The sequence below is a fragment of the Salvelinus namaycush genome, chromosome 41, assembly GCF_016432855.1.
Source record: "Salvelinus namaycush isolate Seneca chromosome 41, SaNama_1.0, whole genome shotgun sequence".
In the NCBI taxonomy this organism is placed as follows: Eukaryota; Metazoa; Chordata; class Actinopteri; order Salmoniformes; family Salmonidae; genus Salvelinus; species Salvelinus namaycush.
This window is the reverse complement of record NC_052347.1, coordinates 17156514-17180431: the sequence shown is the minus strand read 5'-3', so window position 1 is coordinate 17180431 and position 23918 is coordinate 17156514. Positions and strand designations below refer to the sequence as shown.

Sequence of the window (23918 nt, the reverse complement as noted above, 5' to 3'; positions counted from 1 at the left end):
TGCACAGAGACATGTAATTTAGAGACACAGGGAAATATGCAGTATTTACAGGGGAATATTGAACCTCACTCTCTAGACTGACCAGGTGAATCCAGGTGAAAGCCATGATCCCTAGGGCTCCCGAGTGGTGCAGCGATCAAAGGCACTACATCTCAGTGGAAGAGGCATCACTACAGTCCCTGGTTCGAATCCAGGCTGCATCACATCTGACTGTGATTGGGAGTCCCATAGGGCAGTGCACAATTTGCCCAGCGTTGTCTGGGTTTGGCCAGGGTAGGCTGTCATTGTAAATAAGAATTTGTTCTTAACTGACTTTCCTAGTTAAATAAAAATATATATATATTGATGTCATCTGTTAAATTAATTTCAATCAGTGGAGATGAAGGGGATGAGACAGGTTAAAGAAGGATTTTTAAGCCTTCAGACAATTGAGACATGGATTGTGTATGTGTGCCATTCAGAGGGTGAATGGATAAGACAAAATATTTAAGTGCCTTTGAACAGGGTAGGTGCCAGGCACACCTGTTTGAGTGTGTCAAGAACTGCACCTCTGCTGGGTTTTTTACACTCAACAGTTTCTCGTGTGTATCAACATGCTCCACCACCCAAAGGACATCCAACCAACTTGACACAACTATGGGAAGCATTGTAGTCAATGTAACAGTATGACTTTAAACCGTCCCCTCGCCCCGACACGGGCGCGAACCAGGGACCCTCTGCACACATCAACAACTGACACCCACGAAGCGTCGTTACCCATCGCTCCACAAAAGCCGCGGCCCTTGCAGAGCAAGGGGCAACACTACTTCTAGGTTTCAGAGCAAGTGACGTAACTGATTGAAACGCTAGTAGCGCGTACCCGCTAACTAGCTAGCCATTTCACATCCGTTACACTCACCCCCCTTTCAACCTCCTCCTTTTCCGCAGCAACCAGTGATCCGGGTCAACAGCATCAATTTAACAGTATAACTTTAAACCGTCCCCTCGCCCCGACACGGGCGCGAACCAGGGACCCTCTGCACACATCAACAACAGCCGCCCACGAAGCATCGTTACCCATCGCTCCACAAAAGCCGCGGCCCTTGCAGAGCAAGGGGAAACCCTACATCTAGGTTTCAGAGCAAGTGACGTAACTGATTGAAACGCTACTAGCGCGTACCCGCTAACTAGCTAGCCATTTCACATCCGTTACACTCACCCCCCTTTCAACCTCCTCCTTTTCCGCAGCAACCAGTGATCCGGGTCACGGCACCAATGTAACAGTATAACTTTAAACCGTCCCCTCGCCCCGACACGGGCGCGAACCAGGGACCCTCTGCACACATCAACAACTGACACCCACGAAGCGTCGTTACCCATCGCTCCACAAAAGCCGCGGCCCTTGCAGAGCAAGGGGCAACACTACTTCTAGGTTTCAGAGCAAGTGACGTAACTGATTGAAACGCTAGTAGCGCGTACCCGCTAACTAGCTAGCCATTTCACATCCGTTACATCAACATGGGCCAGCATCCCTGTGGAATGCTTTCGACACCCTGTCCCGCTGAATTGAGGCTGCTCCAAGGGCAAAAGGGGGTGCAACTCAATATTAGGAAGGTGGTCCTAATGCTTCGTACACAGTGCATATACTGTAATCTAGTCATGGCTCATCCTATATAACTACTGCTGTACACACATTTTCTATTCATATACTGTCCATACTGTCTAGACACACCATCATATACATAGATATTTATATTCTGGACTCTAACATTGCTCGTTCTGATATATATATAATTCCCTTTTCGGGTTTGTGTGTATTGTTCTGTATTGTTAGGTATTACTGCACTGTTGGAGCTAGAAACATAAGCATTTTACTGCACCTGCGATAAAATAGGCAAAATATGTGTAAGCAACCTATACAATTTGATTTGATTGAGGTGGGATAAATGGAAAGAAACTATCAAATCAGAAACTCTTTGATCATCGCTGGCCAATTAGGTTGCAGGTATAATAATAAAAACATCCAACATGCATATAAATGAATCCATCAGTGAGTTAATGGTTTAATGGTTATTATCGGCTCAAACAGAGAACAAATTTCGCTTTGACTTACACATAACACATGAAACAAGAAACACATTTGAACTATCCTTTGACACTCATCATCAGACTCATTTGATTCTTTCTGGATGATTCTATGCATATTAATGAAGGCTATGTGTTCATCACAAACAAGCACAGAGGTATATGATCACAACACTACAACCTCTAGGATCATATGCTTTACGCAAGTCACTCAGGTTGTTGCCATGCCCCCTCTTGTGGCAGGGCGAAGATACTGCAGTAACTTTTAGCATGACAGTCATATCTCTTTCATAAACAACATAAACGTATATCAGACGTTTTTTAAACATGGAAAAATAAAAGCCACTTACAGACCTAGTCCTGATTCCTGCATTTCAACGGACCCTATAACTAAAATGCAGGTATCAGGTCTGTGTGAAAGGTTCTCAGCTTTTTTACAGGTAAATTCATTCACTTTTCCATTGTTTAACTAATTTGAACTGCAAACAGCCCCCATGCAACACTACCCACCCCTCCCAATTTGCCAGTTACCCACTGATATAAAAGGGTAACACCTGGTAAAATAAGTGATAAATAAGGCACTGTTAGAAAGGGTAATATTTAGGACTTTATTAAGATCCCCATTAGCCGATGTCAGTGGTGACAGCTAGTCGTACTGGGGTCTGACACATAACGACATAAGACATTACAGACGAAAGACTTTACAATTGACATACATCTAAAACATCAACATGTAGTCCGCACGTGTGTTCATCTATCAGTTACCCATACATGTCAGTACATACACACAAAAGTAGGCCACGTGAGTGAGAGGCGTTGTGCCATGAGATGTTGCTTTAATAGTTTTTTTTAAAACCAGGTTTGCTGTTCACTTGCTTTACATGAGATATAAACATGACCTTATATTTATTTTACAGGTAACATACCACATATGTCTGAAATGGTTACTACATGTGTCAGCTACCCTCTGAAGTCGCTAGTATTTTACAGAACATTTCATTTAGTCTCGCCATCCTTCCAAATAAAACTTTAAAATTAATTTACAAAAATAAGCCACAATATTGTTCCACGCAACAGATTTGTTTACTAAAGGATTTGCTCTGTTTTGGGCGTTTCTTTCTCGCCATTCAAATGAGTGGTGGTGACGTGTCCAAGCGTTCTTATCATAGCTCAATGGGTCCAAGTTGAGTTTGGAAGTTTTGAAGTAAAAGGGAAACGAAACTGAGAAGACAACATTCCGGTGTAGGGAGACTGAACAGCATTCACCCTCTTTGTCGAGGTGAGTGAGCTTTATACATCCATATTTCTTTACACAAATCAAACAGTTGAAACAATAACAAAGCGTTTTACCCGCCCCTGTTTCAGCTAAAAACTGAGGGATGGAATTGGAGATTGTAATCACTCTTAAATTCACAGACAGACCTATGGATGCAAGGATATCCATGATATCAAAATTATAGTTTTAACTAACGTTATGTATTAAAGGTATAGTGTTTGTTTACATTTACTCTGTTTGTAAACATTGGAGTAAAACAAGCTCATATTTTGGGTTTTGATGGGGTACAAGAGTTGAACTAAACTAATGAGGCAGTAAGTTATATTCTTCAAGAGATAATGGGTACATAAGGCTATCGTTTCTTTATAAATCCACCGTAGAAGTATCATACTCTGCCTCTGACAAGAGCCCTGAGAAAAAATGTTTCTGAACATGCCCGAACCAAGGCTCATTTGTTGGTAGCAAGCCTTGCAGACACGGCTAAAGACGACACCCAGGTTATAGTTAACACTCAAAATGAAAAAAATAGACTATACAGCCAGAGTCTACCGAACAGCTTTAGAATGAGACTAAACGTCATAGGCACAGGCTCGTTCATGGTTTTGAGCAAGAAATTGACTGTCAGGAGATACATGGACTTGACATGGGGAGAGTCATTGTGGAAGGTTTTGAAACCTGTTGTCCTTGTTCTGCACTGTGAAGTTAATCCGAATATGTGTAGGCCTATATATTCTCATAGGTGTGTTCTGCTGTAGCCTATATTGATTTATTTTATTTGAAGTTATAATATTAGGATATTGTGATATTTGTTCTACTACTACATTGATTCGGGTCTTGTAAACCCCCCAGCTGAGTGTGTGTTTATATGCATATGGCCGGTGTTCTGCAGTGACGTCTGGAATTGTTGCTGTACACTGATGTCTAGAAAATTAGGCTCTCGCGCTCACTGTGTTCCGGGACTTCCCGATGTACAAATTAATCACTGTTTGCCCATGTAGCTATGTGATGCATGTGAATCCTGTTTCTACATTTATATCAGAATAGAAATGTAATGGCTGTGTTTTTAAAATTGTATTATCCAGTTACATTGGACATGCCATGGGGACGAGGCAACACTGTTCAGTAACGATATCAACCAAACCAGGAAATGTCCAAACACAGGGAGAGCGTCATGTCACGGTGAGACTATTAAAACCAGTTAATTGTAACTAAATGTAATCGAAAACGTCAACTTAATCCCAAAATGTAATCATAAGGGCCATAAAAAATAACTAGTAATGCTGCATTTTCAGGACACAAGCTCAAGTTCACAGTACAAATATGAAATATTTTTATGATGCATTTCCTATTCAACAAAATCGTATGAATATGGCTTGAAATTACATATGCTTTCTAAATATAGCATAATCATATTATAAAATAACTAACTATAAGATTTCACCTTCCTTATAACTGTAAATTACATATTTTGTATGTTTAGTGTTAGAGAAAATGCATATTTTTGCAAGGTCTCTCTTGATCAAACTGTCTGCTGTAGCTTGGCATCCTGAACTTGTTAGGAACTCCCCTTTCATATCATATCAATCCTGGCCCTCTATGACAAACGGACCGTTTAAAAAGTATTATTTTAGATTTATGGCTATTATTTTATCTCTGAATGTGCTACCATGATGCAACCACTCTCTCTTAACGATTGCAGGCATGTGCTTTGTCAGTGGCTGTGATGTAGGGTTCAGGGGTTGATGGACAGTCGGAAGAGTGAATTAAATGGTAGGAGGGACATCCTAGCTTCAAGTGGTTTCAGTTTTCTCATCCTCCTTTCTCATCCTACATCACACAGGCTCAGACTGTGTCTGTGGGAACCAGGGCTGTTGCTCAATGCAAGCCATTTCAATCTACGGTGTCCACAGATCGATTTATAAGCAAAAATGTTGGTCGGTACCAGAACTAGAACCTAAACAGGGGACCTTACATCTAAGAGGTTTAATAACTGGGGCAGAAAGGAGAGTGTTGCTGGGCTACTTTAAATTGACAAGAGGGCAGTGTTGACAAAGAATCCAAGGTACTCAATAAAGGCAGTTCAATAAAAGGTTAAAGTTGGTGGATAGGCACTCTGTATCTACAACTTTGTAATTTTATATACTGATTATCCTGAATTCAATAGTAAAGCTCCTGACTGAAGCCTACTTTTCTTCCAGATCAGAGTTAACAAGGGAGCACTTGGGCCAGTACATCTCAAACACCCTCAGCCACATTCACACAGTGAGGGAGTTCTGTGACAGACATTCCAAATGGGCCCTTCAGAGGGAGACAGAACTGGAAATGATGAGGGACATCAAGCAGAGGGCAGACAGAATTGACCTTAAGTTCGACCATGTCCGTAACTCAGAGACCAAGGCCAAGGCGTTTGGGGAGTTCGTATGGAGCGGTCTGACCCAGGGGACTGCAGACAGTAGGCGTGAGGAGCTGGAGAAGGAGCTGGGGGCTGTACTAAAGGACACTCTGGGAGGCCTGGAGAAGCTGGATTACTTCCTGCATGCTGTGGAGTGTCTGGCGGTCACCTGTCTGTTGGTGTTTGAGGAGAACAGGTTCCTCTGTCTGCCTCAGGGGACGAGCCCTGCCAGTGTTCAGGCTGTCGTCACTACTGTCAGAATATCCTGCCCTCTCCTCATCCACTTTAAGAGGGATGCTAAGTCCTTCTTTATGCCCAGCCTCCTCAATGTAGAGGTGCTGGCCCTCCAGCTGGACAGATACATACAAATCAGCCAGCAGCTCTGTAAAATAATGGAGAAGGGGTAAGTGGAGCTCCTATCACAATTTCTTCAACATTAACTTATGTAATGTTCTTTATTGTCATTTTACAAACACTTTATGTCCATTTTTTCCTTCTAGATTACAGATCAGACAACAGCCTGGGAGTAATCTTAAAACACTGTTTTAATATCATAATTTATATTAGTATAGTTGTACTATTTTTCTTCATTTTTGTCCTTCTCAGATGTGTCATTTGACAAGGTTCTTTGGCTTATGTGATATAATTCAAAATCCACATATAAATGTAATGAATATAATGTAATGTTGAAATTAATATGCATTGTTACAGTAGCTCCAGTCAAATGCTGTTTTGGAAAAATAAGAATGACAGTTTGGTCAACCTTGGTGCTGATGTGAGTGAAGAGTCCATACAAAAGATGATGGACCATTTGAATCAGCTGAATGATATCAGGTAAGGTTAGTTTGGTTGTTGTCTTTAAACTTCTGTTGATATTTTTATTTTATTGGTATACAGTAAATAGATGTTGAATCTGTCTCCCCTCTGTCAGGATGGACCAGCACCTCAGACTAACATTCCTGTTCCAAGAGGCTGCTCAGCGCTTCATTGGCCGGTTCAGCCAGCGCCGACCCAGGATGGAGCAGTTTCTGACCGATCTGGAGGAAAATGCTGTGCAGCTGGACAGGATGAAGCTGGGGGCTAAGATCTCCAGTGTGGCAGGCAGCTCAGTGGGGGTGGCTGGAGGGATCCTATCCATAGTGGGCTTAGCTCTGACCCCTGTCACTGCTGGGGTGTCACTGGCTCTCACCATTGCAGGGGTCAGCCTGGGGGTCACCAGTGGGGTCAACAGTTTAGCCACTGGTATCACAGAGATGAAGGTCAATAGCATCCATGAGAAGAAAGCCAGAGAAGTCTTCCAGAATTTCATGGAGGACGTGGAGAGTCTCCAGGAGTCTCTGGAGGATGTGACCAGGAATATAGAGCCCATCTTGGGGCAGAGCAGGGTGGACGGCGTGCTGGGGGCAGGGAAGGTGATTGCCACAGCCGGGGCCATTGGAAAAGGCATCGACTCCATAGTGGACTGTGCCTCGGCTCTGAGTGTTAAGGCCCTTGCAAAGGAAGATCTGATTGCAAGCGCTGGTAAGTTGGCGCTCCAGGAAGGCAAAGCAGCACGAAACCTGCCCAAGCTAGCAGGGGACATCCCAGACATTGGACAGGTGGCCAAAGGCACCCCACTAGCCCTCTCCAGCTCGGCACGGGCTGGTTTTATCACTCTCAACGCCCTCTTCATTGGCCTGGATGTTTTCTTCATCTGTAAAGACAGTGTGTGCTTGGCCAAAGGCAGCAAGAGTGAGTTCTCCCAGCTCATTCGTGCCAGAGCGGCCTTGTGGCGCACAGAGCTAGACTCCTGGCAGAGGATCTACGACTCGCTGTGTAGAGGAATTTGGAAGTTCAGGAAGTGCCAGAGAATTTTGGCTCAGTCTTTTTACCCTCCTGGAGGAGAATATTTGTATCAATAATAATAGTCCTTGTTTCTGGTGTTCTGAAATACCTTTGTAAAACAATTATTTAATAAATCCTTTTTTAATTGGTCTTTTCTCATTTTCATCATCATTTAATACGGGACATCAGAGTGAAGCAGTCTGTAGTCATGTGTACAGCAAGACAAAAGCATTATGTTGTACAACAGAACACAATAAGAACACTCCATATGTTTTACCTGATATTTTCTGCTTCCACACAATTTATTGTAATGGTGATTATAAATAATCCTAAAACATGAGTTCCTTATCTGTAATCCTATATGTACAGAAAGTGTTAAATCCCTTGCCCATGTCATTTATCTCTGGACTTTGGCCTGGAAAAGGAATCACTTTTCAAAATGTTGCATACAAGGAAACAAAAGCAGGAGGACACACATAGGACAGCCTGAGAGGCAATAGCTTTTTACAGCCAGTGTCTTGCCCCAGTGTAGCCTTGGCAACAGTCAAGTGTGGTAATCAAAGGCAGCTATATATACACACACACACACACACACCTTGTGATAATCAGAGCTATTTTCAGAAGTAGTAGAGATAGCGGCTTTAATGATTCATATGCACATTAATAACAGAAAATCATGCAAATTGATCATTCATTCAAAACATGCAGAATAATGTGAATACTGTGTTGTATGCATGCAGATAAGTTCTATCAAACAGTAACAAGGTTCTATCAAACAGTAACGAGCCAGTAATGATACATTTCTGTCCAGTTCAGTTCAGAGATACCTAAAACTGATGATACAGTATTTGTCCATGGACATCAGGACCGGCCCTATCCTTTTTGGGGCCTTAAGATTTTGTTGGGCCCCACCTCGCATGCAAAACATTTTAGTGGTCCCCCTCTTGCGGCTGAGGGGAAAATTTAAGTTTTATAGTAAATGACTTGCAATTCTACACATTTTTCCATGGGGAGTAGGGAAATTCTTGCATTTTTAATGCAAGCTTTATGCAATTCTAAACATTTTGCCATGGGGCAGAGAGAACAAATGTGAAGTTTTACAGCAACTTTCCTTCAATTCTATCCAATTTGCCATGGGGTGGAGAGAAATGTTTTCCATTTTAAAGCTAATCTCCTGTAATTCTACACATTTTGCCAAGACTTATGCCATGTTAATGATATCTGAGTGAGAGTGATTAACAAAATCAATGAGGGCCCCATGGAGGTCAGGGCCCCTGGGCACATGCCCTGTGTGCCCGGTGGGTTTTCAGCCATGATTACCACAAGTTAAGATAGCTGGCTAGCCTAATTTACCAATCTAAAAATTGTTTGCTGACATGGCTAATTTGGTTGATAGTTAGTGACTGACATAAGAAAACCGCTGCTGATGCACAACCAAATTTCAAAACTGCACCTAGTGTATTCTTCTATTCTAACTCTCAACACAATGTTTTTGGATCGGGGGCCCCCTAAGAGACTTATGCCTGGATGTGGCCCTGATGGACATGGACAATTATATTGGCAGTCCATATTAAAAATAAATAGTGGAAGATATGAATGTCTTTTGGACTGTAATAGGTATAAAGTTAATCAGGAACTCAGCAAGGTCTGCTTTCCACACCTGCTGTTGAACCACAAGATGTGTAAGTACAATGTATTTTTACATTCCATTCTTTATCGTTTACACACATTGAATAAATACTGGCAGACATAGAGTATATATTGTTTGTCTCATTTGAGAACTGATGGGCATATTTAGGCATCACATAAAACAACTTTCTCAGTGAGTACTTTAGGTATAGTATAGTGTTTACTCACTGTCTGATTTCTCATCTGTGTATCTCCTTTTCTGCCATCTCGTGGACTCCTCTGTGGCCTTCTCTCCCTCCCCTGTCTCCTCCATCTCCAGCTGACCCTCCTCAGCCCCTCCTCTCTGTCCCTGTCCTCCTCCTGGTGCCTCCTCTCCTACTTCTTCCTGACCTCCTCCAGGATTGCTGCGGACAATCTCCCTCCAGACCCCCAGAGAGAAGCCCCTGGAGGGGAACCTCTCCCAACCAGGCATGTTCACCACTGTCACCTGCCTCTCGGCAACCTTACCCTGCCTTCTCACCGCCTTCCTGGTTCTCACCCACACCGTGTCAAACACCCCCTCTGCCCAGGATGGTGTTTCCCACAGCACTCTTCCCCGCCTCTCTCCGATAAGGATTATTCACAACCCTGAGACCACAGAGAGAGGGAATGCTTGGCTGAAATGAACAAAGAGAATAACAATTATACTTTATTGCATATCTCTTTAACAAACCTTTTCTCACAGTATTATAGCTGTGAATGAAAATCACTCATGAGATCATTACAATCATTGTATTGAGAGACAGTTTATCTGACTGCAGTGTGTGTTTTCACTTCCTGTTTCTAGTTTTGCTAGGATTGATCAAAAACTGACCTGGTTGAGAATGTGATCTTCCAGTGTCTTCCATTTCCACCATGATCTCATCTGAATCCACTGTTTATCATACTTGTATGATATGGCAACACACAGCCAGTGCCTTTAAAAATACTCCACTTTCATCAGAACTGAATGTAAACAGTAGCAGTTTTCCCCAGTCATTCCTCTCCCCTCCCATCTTGGGACGTCTTGTCTGAATTGCTTACGGTCTATAGCCATACCCTACTAATCAATCTTTACTGTCCGAGGGATCCAAAGTTCACAGTGGGACTGCTTGAATGTTCATCCAGCTTGACAACACTACCATGGCAGGAAATAACAGTCTGTCTGTGACAGTGCATGGGAACAGCTTCTTTATTGTGCCTGAAGACTCAACTTTTGGACACTGGCTCAGTACCTGATGAATTGGGAGGGGTTGTTTCTGGACAGGGCCCTGGCAATAACGAAACAGACTCACTTATCAGTAGTAACACATCTCTGGCAAACAAGATTAGTAAAGAATGAAGGTCATGTTATGTTTGATTGTTGAAGGTCCATCTCAAACAGCTACATATTCATTCTTTGGCAGATAAATGCATCGACTGGAAGAACCCCTTTACAGTGTATCAGCTTTGACCAGGTGTTTGAGGAGCAGATGGGTGACATGCCTTGGAAGTGTTGGTCAAGTTCTTCAACAGATGATCAGGTCTATATAATTATCAAACTGATATATATACAGTTGAAGTCAGAAGTTTACATACAGTTAGGTTGGAGTCAATAAAACTTGTTTTTCAACCACTCCACAAATCCACAAAAACTATAGTTTTGGCAAATCAGTTAGGACATTTACTTTGTACAAGACACAAGTAATTTTTCCAACAATTGTTTACAAACAGATTATTTCACTGTATCACAATTCCAGTGGGTCAGAAGTTTGCATACACAAAGTTGACTGTGCTTTTAAACAGCTTGGAAAATTCCAGAAAATTATGTCATGGCTTTAGAAGCTTCTGATAGGCTAATTGACATCATTTGAGTCAATTGGAGGTGTACCTGTGGATGTATTTCAAGGCCTACCTTCAAACCCAGTGCCTTTTTGCTTGACATCATGGGAAAATCAAAAGAAATCAGCCAAGACCTCAGAAAAAAAATGATAAAACTCCACAAGTCTGGTTCATCCTTGGGAGCAATTTCCAAACGCCTGAAGGTACCACGTTCATCTGTACAAACAATAGTACACAAGTGTAAACACCATGGGACCACGCAGCCGTCATACCGCTCAGGAAGGAAATGCGTTATGTCTCCTAGAGATGAACGAACGTACCTTGGTGCGAAAAGTGCAAATTAATCCCAGAACAGCAAAGGACCTTGTGAAGATGCTGGAGGAAACAGGTACAAAAGTATCTGTATCCACAGTAAAACAAGTCCTATATTGACATAACCTGAAAGGCCGCTCAGCAAGGAAGAAGCCACTGCTCCAAAACCGCCATAATAAAGCCAGACTACGGTTTGCAACTGCACATGGGGACAAAGATCATACTTTTTGGAGAAATGTCCTCTGTTCTGATGAAACAAAAATAGAACTGTTTGGCCATAATGACCATCATTATGTTTGGAGGAAAAAGGAGGATGCTTGCAAGCCGAAGAACACCATCCCAAACGTGAATCACGGGGGTGGCAGCATCATGTTGTGGGGGTGATTTGCTGCAGGAAGGACTGGTGCACTTCACAAAATAGATGGCATCATGAGGATGGAAAATTACGTGGATATATTGAAGCAACATCTCAAGACATCAGTCAGGAAGTTAAAGCTTGGTTGCAAATGGGTCTTCCAAATGGACAATGACCCCAAGCATACTTCCAAAGTTGTGGCGAATTGGCTTAAGGACATCAAAGTCAAGGAATTGGAGTGGCCATCACAAAGCCCTGACCTCAATCCTATAGGAAATTTGTGGGCTGAACTGAAAAAGCGTGTGTGAGCAAGGAGGCCTACAAACCTGACTCAGTTACACCAGCTCTGTCAGGAGGAATGTGACAAAATTCACCCAACTTATTGTGAGAAGCTTGTGGAAGGCTACCTGAAACGTTTGACCCAAGTTAAACAATTTAAAGGCAATGCTACCAAATACTAATTGAGTGTATGTAAACTTATGACCCACTGGGAATGTGATGAAAGAAATAAAAGCTGAAAGAAATCATTCTCTCTATTATTCTGACATTTCACATTCTTAAAATAAAGTGGTGATCCAAACTGACCTAAGACAGGGAATTTGTACTAGGATTAAATGTCAGGAATTGTGAAAAACTGAGTTTAAATGTATTTGGCTAAAGTGTATGTAAACTTCCGACTTCAACTGTATATTGGTAGTAGAAAGGAAACATTTTTAAAATTCTCCTTTAGTAATACAATTGTAGGCAGAAGTTGGTAAAGTACAGTATATGATAGCTCTCCCCAGGTTCTGCAAAATATCTAAGACATCCTGTAACTCATATAGCCTCCCCAGTCCTCCTTGCGTGACTTTCCCTGGCAAAATGTTAATAAATCTAACCTCCCCAACAGCAGCAACCATCTTGTCAGCAATTAAAAGCTCAGAAGTGGGTTTGACCAAAACTTGACCTTTCATCATACGTATAGGGTCATAACAAGGTGAACGAGTCCAAGCATCTTCTGACAGGTGGCTGTTTTCATCAGGCCTGCGTAGCCTTGTGTTCTCAGAGCCTCAGCCACGGTGGGGCCCAGACAGGAGTCTAAGCGTAGGCGGTTTCCGCCTTCTGATAGTGTCTGAAGGGCACAACACTCAAAACAGGTGTTAACACAGTCTCCTAAAGAGGAGACCTTAAAGTTTATCGTAACACAATTTATTAACCCTTTTAAAAGGTATGAGGCCTTGGTTTAACCCCCTTCAGAAGTAATCTTGGACATAGATCAGCAGTCAAATTTATGTAGCTCTGCCCACCAACTACCCAGTAACCATTCACTCAACCTTTATACAGAAAGACCAAGTATCTAAATATACCAGAATACTCAATTACTATCAACAATATATACACTTCACAGATGAGCAGAATAGGAATCCTCATCATGACTCATTTTGATGACGCATGCCTGCTTAGTGATTATTTTTCAGTAAGAAAATAATGATCTCTCCTTTTAGTAGGAGAAAATACAAAAGAAATGGAAACAAGAGCCAGTTTGTCAGATCTTTATTTGAATGTAACGAGGGAGTATTTTCTGTGTGATGCAGGCCACCTGGTCACTAGCGCAATTGCCACACCTTAGGGTTCTTGTTCATCTAGAAAAAGAGGACAGGGAGTAGAGAGAAATAAGGGGGAGAGAAAAGGACTTTAAAACCAGTAAACATACGTCATTCAGAACATGCAAAATGTATTGTACAAAAACTCAACTATTAATCACATTACTTACAAACCATTAGAATACAATCACATAAATGTTCAGAGACCACTGCCCACACATTGTAATATATACAGTGCTTTGGGAAAGTATTCAGACCTTCACTTTTCCACATTGTAATCCATTTTAGAATAAGGCTGTAACATCATTTCCCCTCCTCAATCTACACACTACACCCCATAAGGACAAAGCAAAAACAGGTTTAGACATTTTTGCAAATTTATAAAAAATAAACTGGAATTTCACATGTACATAAGTATTCTGACCCTTCACTCAGTACCTTTGGCAGCGATTACAGCTTTGAGTATGACGCTACAAGCTTGGCACACCTGCATTTGGGGAGTTTCTCCCATTTCTCTGCAGATCCTCTCAAGCTCTGTCAGGTTGGATGGGGAGCGTCACTACACAGCTATTTTTAGGTCTCTAGACTTTCGATCAGGTTCAAGTCCAGGCTCTTGCTGGGCCACTCAAGGACATTCAGAAAGTTGTCCCGAAGCCACTCCTGCGTTGTCTTGGCTGTGTGCTTAGGGTCGCTGTCCTGTTGGAAGGTGAACCTTTTTCCCAGTCTGAGGTCCTGAGCGCTCTGGAGCAGGTTCTGTACTTTGCTCTGTTCATCTTTCCCTCGATCCTGACTAGTCTACCAGTCCCTGCCCTGAAAAACATCCCCACAGCATGTTGCTGCTACCACCATGCTTCACTGTAGGGATGGTACTGGTCAGTTGATGAGCGGTGCCTGGTTTCCTCCAGACGTGACGCTTGGCATTCAGGCTAAATAGTTAAATCAGACCAGAGAATCTTGTTTCATATGGTCTGAGAGTCTTTAGGTGCCTTTTGGCAAACTCAAAGTCAGCTTTCATGTGCCTTTTACTGAGGAGTGCCTTCCTTCTGGCCATAAAAGCCTGATTGGTAGTGTGTGAGAGGAAAAATTGCAAGATTATGTTATAATACTTTTATTGCATCAAATGGTTGTTTTATGCAACAGAATAGAGTATTGTTAACTATTGTGTGTGTGTTCTACTGAGGAAGGGCCTCTGGGAGATAACACTGACAGGAGATTTACCATGTCTTTTGGGTGATAAAACCTAAAGAGCATCCCAGAGCATGAGTTAATGTTTCTGTTCTATACCGTACCAGGGAGAGATGGTTCCAGTTTGGAGTCGGAGGGCCAGACACTGGTCTATACAATGAAAACTGTTGACACAGCAGATACTGTCTGCTATGTATTAAAAGTATCTTTCATACAAATCTTAACTTTGTGACCCATTCTATATATCTGTTGTTCGTCATGTAGGTTGAAAGGGGTGTATCTTGGCTATAAAAGACCTTTGTACTTTTGTCTCGGCGCTCTCAACGGATCATCAGAGATGATAATTTGTCGACCAGCCAATGCTATTGCAAAGCTCTCACTATTAAATATTTAGTTTAAGTATAACTCTGACTTGTGTGATAAGTTTGTCTCTCCTCATTTGATAGTAAAGAAATGAACCACCACAAGTGCTGCAGAGATGGAAGAACCTTCCAGAAGGACAACCATCTCCACAGAGGAACTCCGGAGCTCTGTCAGAGTGGGTTCTTGGTCACCTCCCTGATCAAGGCACATGTCCCCCGATTGCTCAGTTTGGGTTCTTGGTCACCTCCCTGATCAAGGGTTCTTGGTCACCCCTCTGATCAAGGCACATGTCCCCCGATTGCTCAGTTTGGCCGGGCGGCCAGCTCTAGGAAGAGTCTGGTGGTTTCAAACGTCTTCCATTTAAGACTGATGGAGACCACTGTGTTCTTGCGGAACTTCAATGCTGCAGACATTTTTAGGTATCCTTCCCCAGATCTGTGCCTCGACACAATCCTGTCTCGGAGCTCTACGGACAATTCCTTCGACCTCATGGCTTGGTTTTTGCTCTGACATCCTCTGTCAACTGTGGGACCCTATATAGACATGTGTGTGCCTTTCCTAATTATATCTAAATAATTTACCACAGGTGCACTCCAATCAAGTTGTAGAAACATCTCAAGGATGATGACACAGGCCTACCAGATGAGCTAAATAACTTCAATGCTCGCTTTGAGGCAAGTAACACTGAAACATGCATGTGAGCATCAGCTGTTTCGGACGACTTTGTGATCAGGCGCTCCGCAGCTGATGTGAGTAAGACCTTTAAACAGGTCAACATTCACAAGGCCAGACGGATTACCAGGACGTGTACTCCGAGCATGCGCTGACCAACTGGCAAGTGTCTTCACTGACATTTTCCACCTTTCCCTGTCTGAGTCTATAATACCAACATGTTTCAAGCAGACCACCATAGTCCATATGCTCAAGGACACTAAGGTAACCTGCCTAAATGACTACCGACCCGTAGCACTCACGTCTGTAGCCATGAAATGCTTTAAAAGGCTGGTCATGGCTCACAACACCATTATCCCAGAAACCCTAGACCCACTCCAATATGCATACCACCCCAACAGATCCACAGATGATGCAATCTCTATTGCACTTCACACTGCCCTTTCACACCTGGACAAAAGGAACACCTATGCGAGAATGCTATTCATTGACAACAGCTCAGCATTCAACACCATAGTGCCTTCAAAGCTCATCACTAAGCTAAGGACCCTGGGACTAAACATCTCCCTCTGCAACTGGATCCTGAAGTTCCTGACGGGCCGACCCCAGGTGGTAAGGGTAGGTAACAACACATCCGCCACACTGATCCTCAACACGGGGGCCCCTCAGGGGTACGTGCTCAGTCCCCTCCTGTACTCCCTGTTCACTCATGACTGCACGGCCAGGCACAACTCCAACACCATCATTAAGTTTGCAGATGACAACAGTGGTAGGCCTAATCACTGTCAATGATGACAGACTATAGGGAGGTCAGAGACCTGACCGTGTGTTGCAATGACAATAACCTCCCCCTCTACGTTATCAAGACAAAGGAGATGATTGTAGACTACAGGAAAAGTAGGACCGAGCACGCCCCCATTCTCATCGACGGGGTTGTAGTGGAGCAGGTTGAGAGCAAGTTCCTTGGCGTTCACATCACAAACAAACTAACATGGTCCAAGCACACCAAGACAGTCGTGAAGAGGGCACGACAAAACCTATTCCCCCTCAGGAGACTGAAAAGATGTGGCATGGGTTGCATCACTACCTGGTATGGCAACTGCTCGGCCTCCAACCGCAAGGCACTACAGAGGGTAGTGCGTACGGCACAGTACATCACTGGGGTCAAGCTTCTTGCCATCCAGGACCTCTATACCAGGCGGTGTCAGAGGAAGGCCCTAATTTTTTTTGTCAAAGACTCCAGCCACCCTAGTCATAGACGATTCTCTCTGCTACCGCACGGCAAGCGGTACCGGAGCGCCAAGTCTAGGTCCAAGAGGCTTCTAAACAGCTTCTACCCCCAAGCCATAAGACTCCTGAACAGCTAATCAAATGGCTACCCAGACTATTTGCATTGCTGCCCCCCCCCCCCCCCCCCCCCCCCTTCTACGCTGCCGCTACTCTCCGTTACTATCTATGCATAGTCACTATAATAACTCTACCTACATGTATATATTACCTCAATACCGGTGCCCCTGCACCAGTACCCCCTGTATATAGCCCCGCTATTGTGATTTACTGCTGCTCTTTAATTATTTGTTATTCTTATACATTTTTTTCCAATGGAAACAGAATGCACCTGAGCTCAATTTAGAGTCTCATACCAAATGCTCTGAATACCTAAAAAGGTATTGCTTATTTTTTTTGCAAATAATTCTAAAAACCTGATTTTGTCATTATGGGGTATTGCGTGTAGGGAAAACAGTTAATTAATTTTAGAATAAGGCTGTAATGTAACAAAATGTTAGAAAAGTGAAGTGGTCTGAATACTTTCCAAATGCCCTGTGAACATAGTACAGGTACCGCATAGTGCAATGGTGGCAGTCCTCACCTTCCTCCTCCTCGTCCTCTTCCTCATCATCATCATCTTCCTCATCTTCATCTGAGCTGAAGGTCCCGTCAGGCAAGCTATACACCCGAATCACTTGCTGTTGGCAAAAGCACACAATGATGATAATGACTCTCTGTAAGGAACACTAACATTTCTTGGGCTCTGTGTGCAGACACCGTCAGACAATGGGGGAAATCAACTACAAGTTGCAGAGACAAGTACTAGTCTTTCAAGTCATTGGCAGCGCTCTACAGAAACAGTCATGGGCATGCTCTGCTCCATGGTCAGCAGTCCCGGGCTCACCTTGTTGGGGTCCTTGAGGATGAGGTACTTGCCCTCCTCCAGCTTGCGGCAGATGTCGATGACGCAGCGGAGGATGCCCCAGGCGTTCTCCATGCTCAAGTTGATCTGGCTGGCAAACTCAGTGGGCTGAAACTGCTGGGTGCCCAGGACCACGTGGCGCGCAGAGTCCTTCGCGTGATAACGAGACACGTACCTGGAGACAGGGGAGGGCAGGGGATTTAACTGATGGAGGTCATAACCAAGTGAATTTATGGACAATTTGAAGGGGAAAAATGGTTGCTGTGAACAGTATAGTCGCACTTGACATGTGTTTGGGGGGGGGGGGGGGGGGCACTGACCCTAGCTTGAGGTACTCTGAGCCAGCCAGCATGGCACAGCAGGTCCAGCGGGCCAGTTTGTAGCTGTTGTTCTTCAGCTCGGTGGCCAGAACAGCTCCTCTCTGAGAGTCCAGCTTCTGACGCCAGTCTACTCCATTACAGTGCTTAAGACAAGAACAAAACATTCAACAACATTAAGCATTAGAGGGGAAATTAACACTGCATTTCATCCCCTGAGATAGCATCAAATATCTAGTACTGTCTTTTCTGTCATCACTCGTTCCTCCTCTTACCCGGGAGTCCCACTCGTTGAGGGTCTTGACGTTGATGAAGGACACCTCTCCGTTGGCCCCGGTCATCACTCCATCGTGCTCACAGCGTACAATCAGGTCAATGTCCTCCCCCAGCTTCCAGCGGCGGTACCTGAGACAGAAACAGGTGAGTTTACAGGTCTACACAGCTACACCCCTCAACACTAACCCATAGTCCAGCAGGACACATCACATGGATCCATTTATAGGGAGTACCAAAACATTTTTTTAAAGACTTCTTACAGATGTGAATGAACTAACTGTGATTAGATGGTCTGAATGAGTGGATGGTCTGCAGTAGTGAGAGAGCAGCATGACAGAGCAGCACGGGTCAGTACCCACCTGTAGGCAACAGAGGCCACCTCACTCTTGTCTATGTCCTCCTCTACAAATGGGTTGGGGTTAGGGAACTTGTGCCTCTCCCCACCCTGAGGGGAAACAAAGACACGGCATCCTATTAGAACTGAAATAATTAACATCCAATTCAAATGTATTCTTTACAATGGCAGAAATGCTTGGACTTTTGCCACATCACACTCACATTGAAGGAATGTCACTAGACATGTCCATTGGTGTATAATTGTAGTGGTCTTACCATGCGCAGACACTGCTGGCTGAAGTTATGGTTGATGTAGGTAGCCTCCATGGCCAGGTTACGGGGCGAGTTGAAGGAGTTGCCCTCATCCTGTGGTGGCTCGTTGGCAGTCTCACTCACCGTCAACAGATCTGACATGTACAGTTAGATGGTTAGATGAGCCGAATGCACAAAAAACCAAACTCACCCCTAAACATTGGCATTATGACAAGAAGACTTATAGGAGAGAGTTTGATATAAGGGGTAACTACTGATTCACTAGTAAACAAGACTTCCTTGACCAGTCAGAGATGGACCAACAGCTGAATAGATTAACTTGAGAAAGCCTCACCAAAGTCAGAGTTGTCTCTCTTGTCAAAGAAGAGCTTGTTGCCCACTCTCTGCACAATGATGTCCCAGGAGTTGACTGAGCGCGTGCAGCACATCAGGGTGGCCAGGATGGCATCGGTGGCAAACACATTGCCCTGGGTCTTAGCCAACTGCAGAGAGGAGGGTATAGGGAAGGATTTACATCTGAGCAGAGAACACTCTACAGGGCAGTGGACATTGTAATAATCATGTTTTTGTTTCTGAAATGTGTGAAACCATTAGTTCTGAACAAGAATGTGCAGACAAAACAACAAAAGGACTGAATCAATATTATGTTGCTCTGGCTTACTGTACCTGGCACTGTGCTGTACAAGTGTGGAATTAAGAGGGTGTACCTTGCGGATGACAGGGTCGTCGGTGGTGGTCACTGTGTGAAAGATCCTCTTGATGCTCTTGAGAGGCTTCTCGTTGCGAGTGGTGACGCGGTCGAAGGCCTTGTCGTAGTACTCCAACGCACCACAGCACTCACTGAGGGAGAAAGAAAATCAATTGACTTTACGTGGATATAATATTTTCTTCCAGTAGAAACAAAAAGGGTAAAAACAGACTAGACTCATTGCAGGTGAAAAGCAACTTGAACATCATGTTATTCAGACTGGGTTTTGTTCTGAACTGTGTGATTGAGACAGACTGGGGAAAAAAATGGACAAAGCCATCGATGACATCACTCTATTGTTTCCTATGAGAATGCTCAGTGGCGCATTTCATGATAAGGAAGTGTCATTTCAGCATGTCACCATCCTTTTACACAGAGGAGTTGTTGGAAACCTACTCTATGAAGTGACGTTGAAGGCTAGCTCAGTGCTGCTCCCTCTCATGGAGTATCTCAAGTTGAAGGCCGAGAGAGGTACTGCAGGCTGCCATTAGCAACTAGATTATTCTTATAACTTTGTCTGTGATTTTAAAGTAATCGGTTCAAGGACATACATCTGGTGAAATAGAAGCCATTATTGATACCATGATTGTGTTTGAATATTTTGTTTATATACATCTACGAATACTGACCACAAAGAGCACCATTTCCCCTTTCACTATAATGGGGGATAGTTTTGTGGAAACAATGCCTGAAGTACCACAGTCGTCCATTAACTTGAACTCAATGCGAGGGCGCAGTCGTTCTCCCTTGGATTGAACACAGATGCAGTGTTGATAAGTCACTCACATGTCAGTGGGGTCTTCCACCTCCATGTATCTCATCTTCATCAGCCTGGGGAAGTCCATCTCCTCCTTCACCTCCCAGTCACTCCGGACCTCCACCGACGAGTCCCGGGGTTTCAACTGGGCCTTGAAATGAAAGGTATGAGGGGGGAAAGGGAAAGGGGAGGGAGGAGAGACAGGAACGTATGGTAGCGTTAGCAGGTGTTTGGGAAGACAGTTGCCAGAAACTTCATATGACTACATCAGATGTTATCTGAGGAGTATCACAATACGATTCAGATGTCCGGAGGTGCACTGATAAAACAATCCACATGCATTGTTGATCTTCCCATACCTGGGATTTCTGGTCCCACTTCTGACGCACGCCAAACTGCTTTTGGAACTTTTTCTGTAGGCGCATGCGATCCCTGGACAGAGCCATATGAGATTAGACAGTTATAGAGAAAACCAGAGAACAACATTTAGAAAGCCACATCAGCAGTGGATTGGCTAAACAACTGCAGGCAGCTTACCTCTCCTTCTGCTTGGCACTCTTTGGCAGGGTCTGCATATTGAACTGGGTCAGGTTCCTGCGGTCCTTGTCCCTGCGCAGATTCCTCTGTAAAAACAGAACAAAACATCCTGTTATAGAAAAGGTTACACAGAAAAGCCTTTTTGGGGTACTGTGTGTGGTCGAGCAGATTAGTCTTGTACCTGAGCAAACCTCATGCGGTTCCTCTGGTAGGCAGTCTTCTGCGTCTTGGCAGTGTCCACCAGCTGGAAGCTCGTCTCGTCCTCCTCATGGAAGTAGGCATACTGACTACCACCCCCAAACTGAGATGAATACTTGTCTGTCAAAACATACAACCAAATGTCAAATGATGGCATCCATAGTCTGAAATACCTCAAAATCAATATTGAATATAGACGTTTACAATAGGCAATATATTCTGGATTATGTTTACACCATATCATGTTATTATCGTGAATCCTACAATACAATTTAACCCACTTGTGTATCTCTTGTCCTGGTAGGTTGCTCCTGTCCAATCAGCCACCTGCACAGAAAAGTAAATCAATCAGCCTAATGTCCTCCTCTTGAAGCAGGGCAAACTGCTGTTTATAATTAAAGGTGAGAGGCAGCAGAGGAAGACCAACCTTTCCCAGACGGTCTCCTTTGCTAAAGGGCTGGTAGGGCATGTCCTTAAACTTCTCAGGGACAGCACAGGGACCCCATCCAGAGGGATTGTCCTGGATCTCAGGGGCATGGAACTTCGCCATGGTCTGAGGTTAGGGCAGATGTTGTAAACATTTAAAATGAAACGCAGATTTGAACAATATCTAGTTACCTTATACTATGTATATTAGATAGAAATTTGGTGTACATACGCAAGTGGATGATACGTTTAGTAACCTAGGCCGCAGGGTCTCAGACAATGTCAAAGAATAGCACTGTTTTCACTCATCAATGCACTAACATTAGATAGGCATTTCAGTATGCGCAGTGGCCTAGTCATCACGGACCCAGGACACATAACCATTGGATTGCTAAGAAACTGCCATCGATAGACTATTTGCATAAGTAATCATCATGGAGAGAATGCAATGTACAAGTTATAGCTAACGTCGTTATCTACAATAGTCTAGCCTAAGCTTGCTAACGTTAACATTATATCAGCAGGCGACCTAGTTAGCTAGACAAACATTTCACAACACCCAAATCTAGTAAGGTGACATCAACGATTGAGCGTAACTACGTTCTGTTTCCATATGGACACTATGGCAAGCTAACCAGCATGCTTGCTAACTCGTTAACCAGGTGGCAGATAGCAATCTGCTAAGCTAACGGCGGTGGCAGTAACATTCACTCGAGTACATTTCACATTGTTTACCCTAAACATCATTGTAAACATGACATGTTCATACATTTTCATATCTTATTCGAATCTCACCTTTAAGATTGTGACGACCAAACGGCAGTTTTTATTCGGCCAAACAGCCGAGTCACAATTTTCTTCTAAAGGCGACTTAGAAAAAGGAAGTGGAAAAGTACCGTAAAGAGTGGTTTTCCGGCAGACTAGAAGCTTTGTTGCATATTGCTGCCGTTCACAGGTCGGGGTGTGAATTGCACATTTTGTTCACAAAAAGTGAAATTGGGGGGAAAAATTAATTGCACCACCATCTACCCCTAGATATACACCACTATCCCCAACAAACCCACCACCCCTTCACACTACTTTGGCCCAAACATCCTACACCAGGCCGTCACCCTGGGAAGCTGGAACCCCTTGTCTCAAACCCCCCTGTAGTTCTTCTGCACTAAAATCTCAACACCCCAAAAGTCTGCTGCTTCTACCACCAAATCAGTCTTCTGGGATTTCCTTTCCATCTGTGCAGTAATTACCATAGCAATAAATGCCAAGTAGTCAACCTTACTAAAGCACAAACTGTTTGGGTTACTCTGTACTGGCCCAATACTCACAGGGATCCTCTCAGGCTCCCTCACCCGTTGGTCACCATCCTCTACTTTTCTAACTGTTTTTTGTTGTGATTAGGATCCCCATTAGCTGTTGCTGAAGAGGCAGCTACTCTTCCTGGGGTCCACACAAAACATTACATAATACAGAACATCAATAGACAAGAACAGCTCAAGGACTGAACTACACACATTTAAAATAAGAACAATAGAACAAAAAATGGTCCTACTGACAGTTACACACATTACTGACAGTTACTCACACATCAGTACATATACAGGAAGTATTCAGACCCCTTGAGCTTTTCCACATTTTGTTACATTACAGCCTTATTCTAAAATTGATTAAATAGTTTTTTTCTCCCTCATCAATCTAAACATAATTTTTTGAAATTTTTGCATTGCTTAAAAAAAAATTGAAATATGGCATTTACATAAGTATTTAGACGCTTTACTCAGTACTTTGTTGAAGCACCTTAGGCAGCGATTACATCCTTGAGTCTTCTTGGGTATGACGCTACAAGCTTGGCACACCTGTATTTGGGGAGTTTCTCCCATTCTTCTCTGCAGATCCTCTCAAGCTCTGACAGGTTGGATGGGGAGCGTCGATGCAAAGCGATTTTCATGTCTCTCCAGAGATGTTCGATCGGATTCAATTCCGGTCTTTGGCTGGGCCACTCAAGGACATTCAGACACTTGTCCCGAAGCCACTCTTAAGTTGTCTTGGCTGTGTTCTTAGGGTCGTTGTCCTGTTGGAATGTGAACCTTCGTCCCAGTCTGAGGTCCTGAGCGCTCTGGAGCAGGTTTTCACTAAGAATTTCTCTGTACTTTGCTCCGTTCATCTTTGCCTCGATCCTAACTAGTCTCCCAGTCCCTGCCGCTAAAAAACATCCCCACACCATGATGCTGCCACCACCATGCTTCACCGTAGGGATGGTGCCAGGTTTTCTCCAGATGTGACGCTTGGCATTCAGGACAAAGAGTTCAATCTTGGTTTCTTCAGACCAGATAACCTTGTTTCTCATGGTCTGAGAGTCTTTAGGTTC

General features: G+C 43.7%; 2 protein-coding genes across 3 annotated transcripts; one reads left to right on the top strand and one right to left on the bottom strand.

The window, feature by feature from the left end:
• Positions 1-3220: 3220 nt before the first annotated feature.
• On the top strand, positions 3221-7706 carry LOC120034229 (apolipoprotein L1-like). Its single transcript, XM_038980708.1, has 5 exons — positions 3221-3343; positions 4423-4519; positions 5539-6135; positions 6444-6566; positions 6664-7706. Exons 2-5 carry the CDS (start codon positions 4488-4490, stop codon positions 7631-7633), a joined length of 1722 nt encoding a protein of 573 aa, XP_038836636.1. The 5' UTR covers positions 3221-3343; positions 4423-4487; the 3' UTR covers positions 7634-7706.
• Positions 7707-13208: 5502 nt separating this feature from the next.
• On the bottom strand, positions 13209-22450 carry LOC120034395 (eukaryotic translation initiation factor 3 subunit D). Of its 2 annotated transcripts, none has more exons than XM_038980929.1 (16): positions 22349-22450; positions 21555-21680; positions 21409-21454; positions 21111-21247; positions 20930-21015; positions 20752-20824; positions 20422-20543; positions 19595-19727; positions 19222-19369; positions 18891-19021; positions 18638-18723; positions 18278-18407; positions 18006-18148; positions 17668-17860; positions 17365-17461; positions 13209-13313 (listed from the first exon to the last, which is right to left on the bottom strand). In XM_038980929.1, exons 2-16 carry the CDS (start codon positions 21675-21677, stop codon positions 13297-13299), a joined length of 1665 nt encoding a protein of 554 aa, XP_038836857.1. In that variant the 5' UTR covers positions 21678-21680; positions 22349-22450; the 3' UTR covers positions 13209-13296. The 2 variants fall into 2 exon arrangements, with proteins under 2 accessions (XP_038836857.1, XP_038836858.1); XM_038980930.1 differs by having other exon boundaries at positions 20422-20537.
• Positions 22451-23918: the final 1468 nt, after the last annotated feature.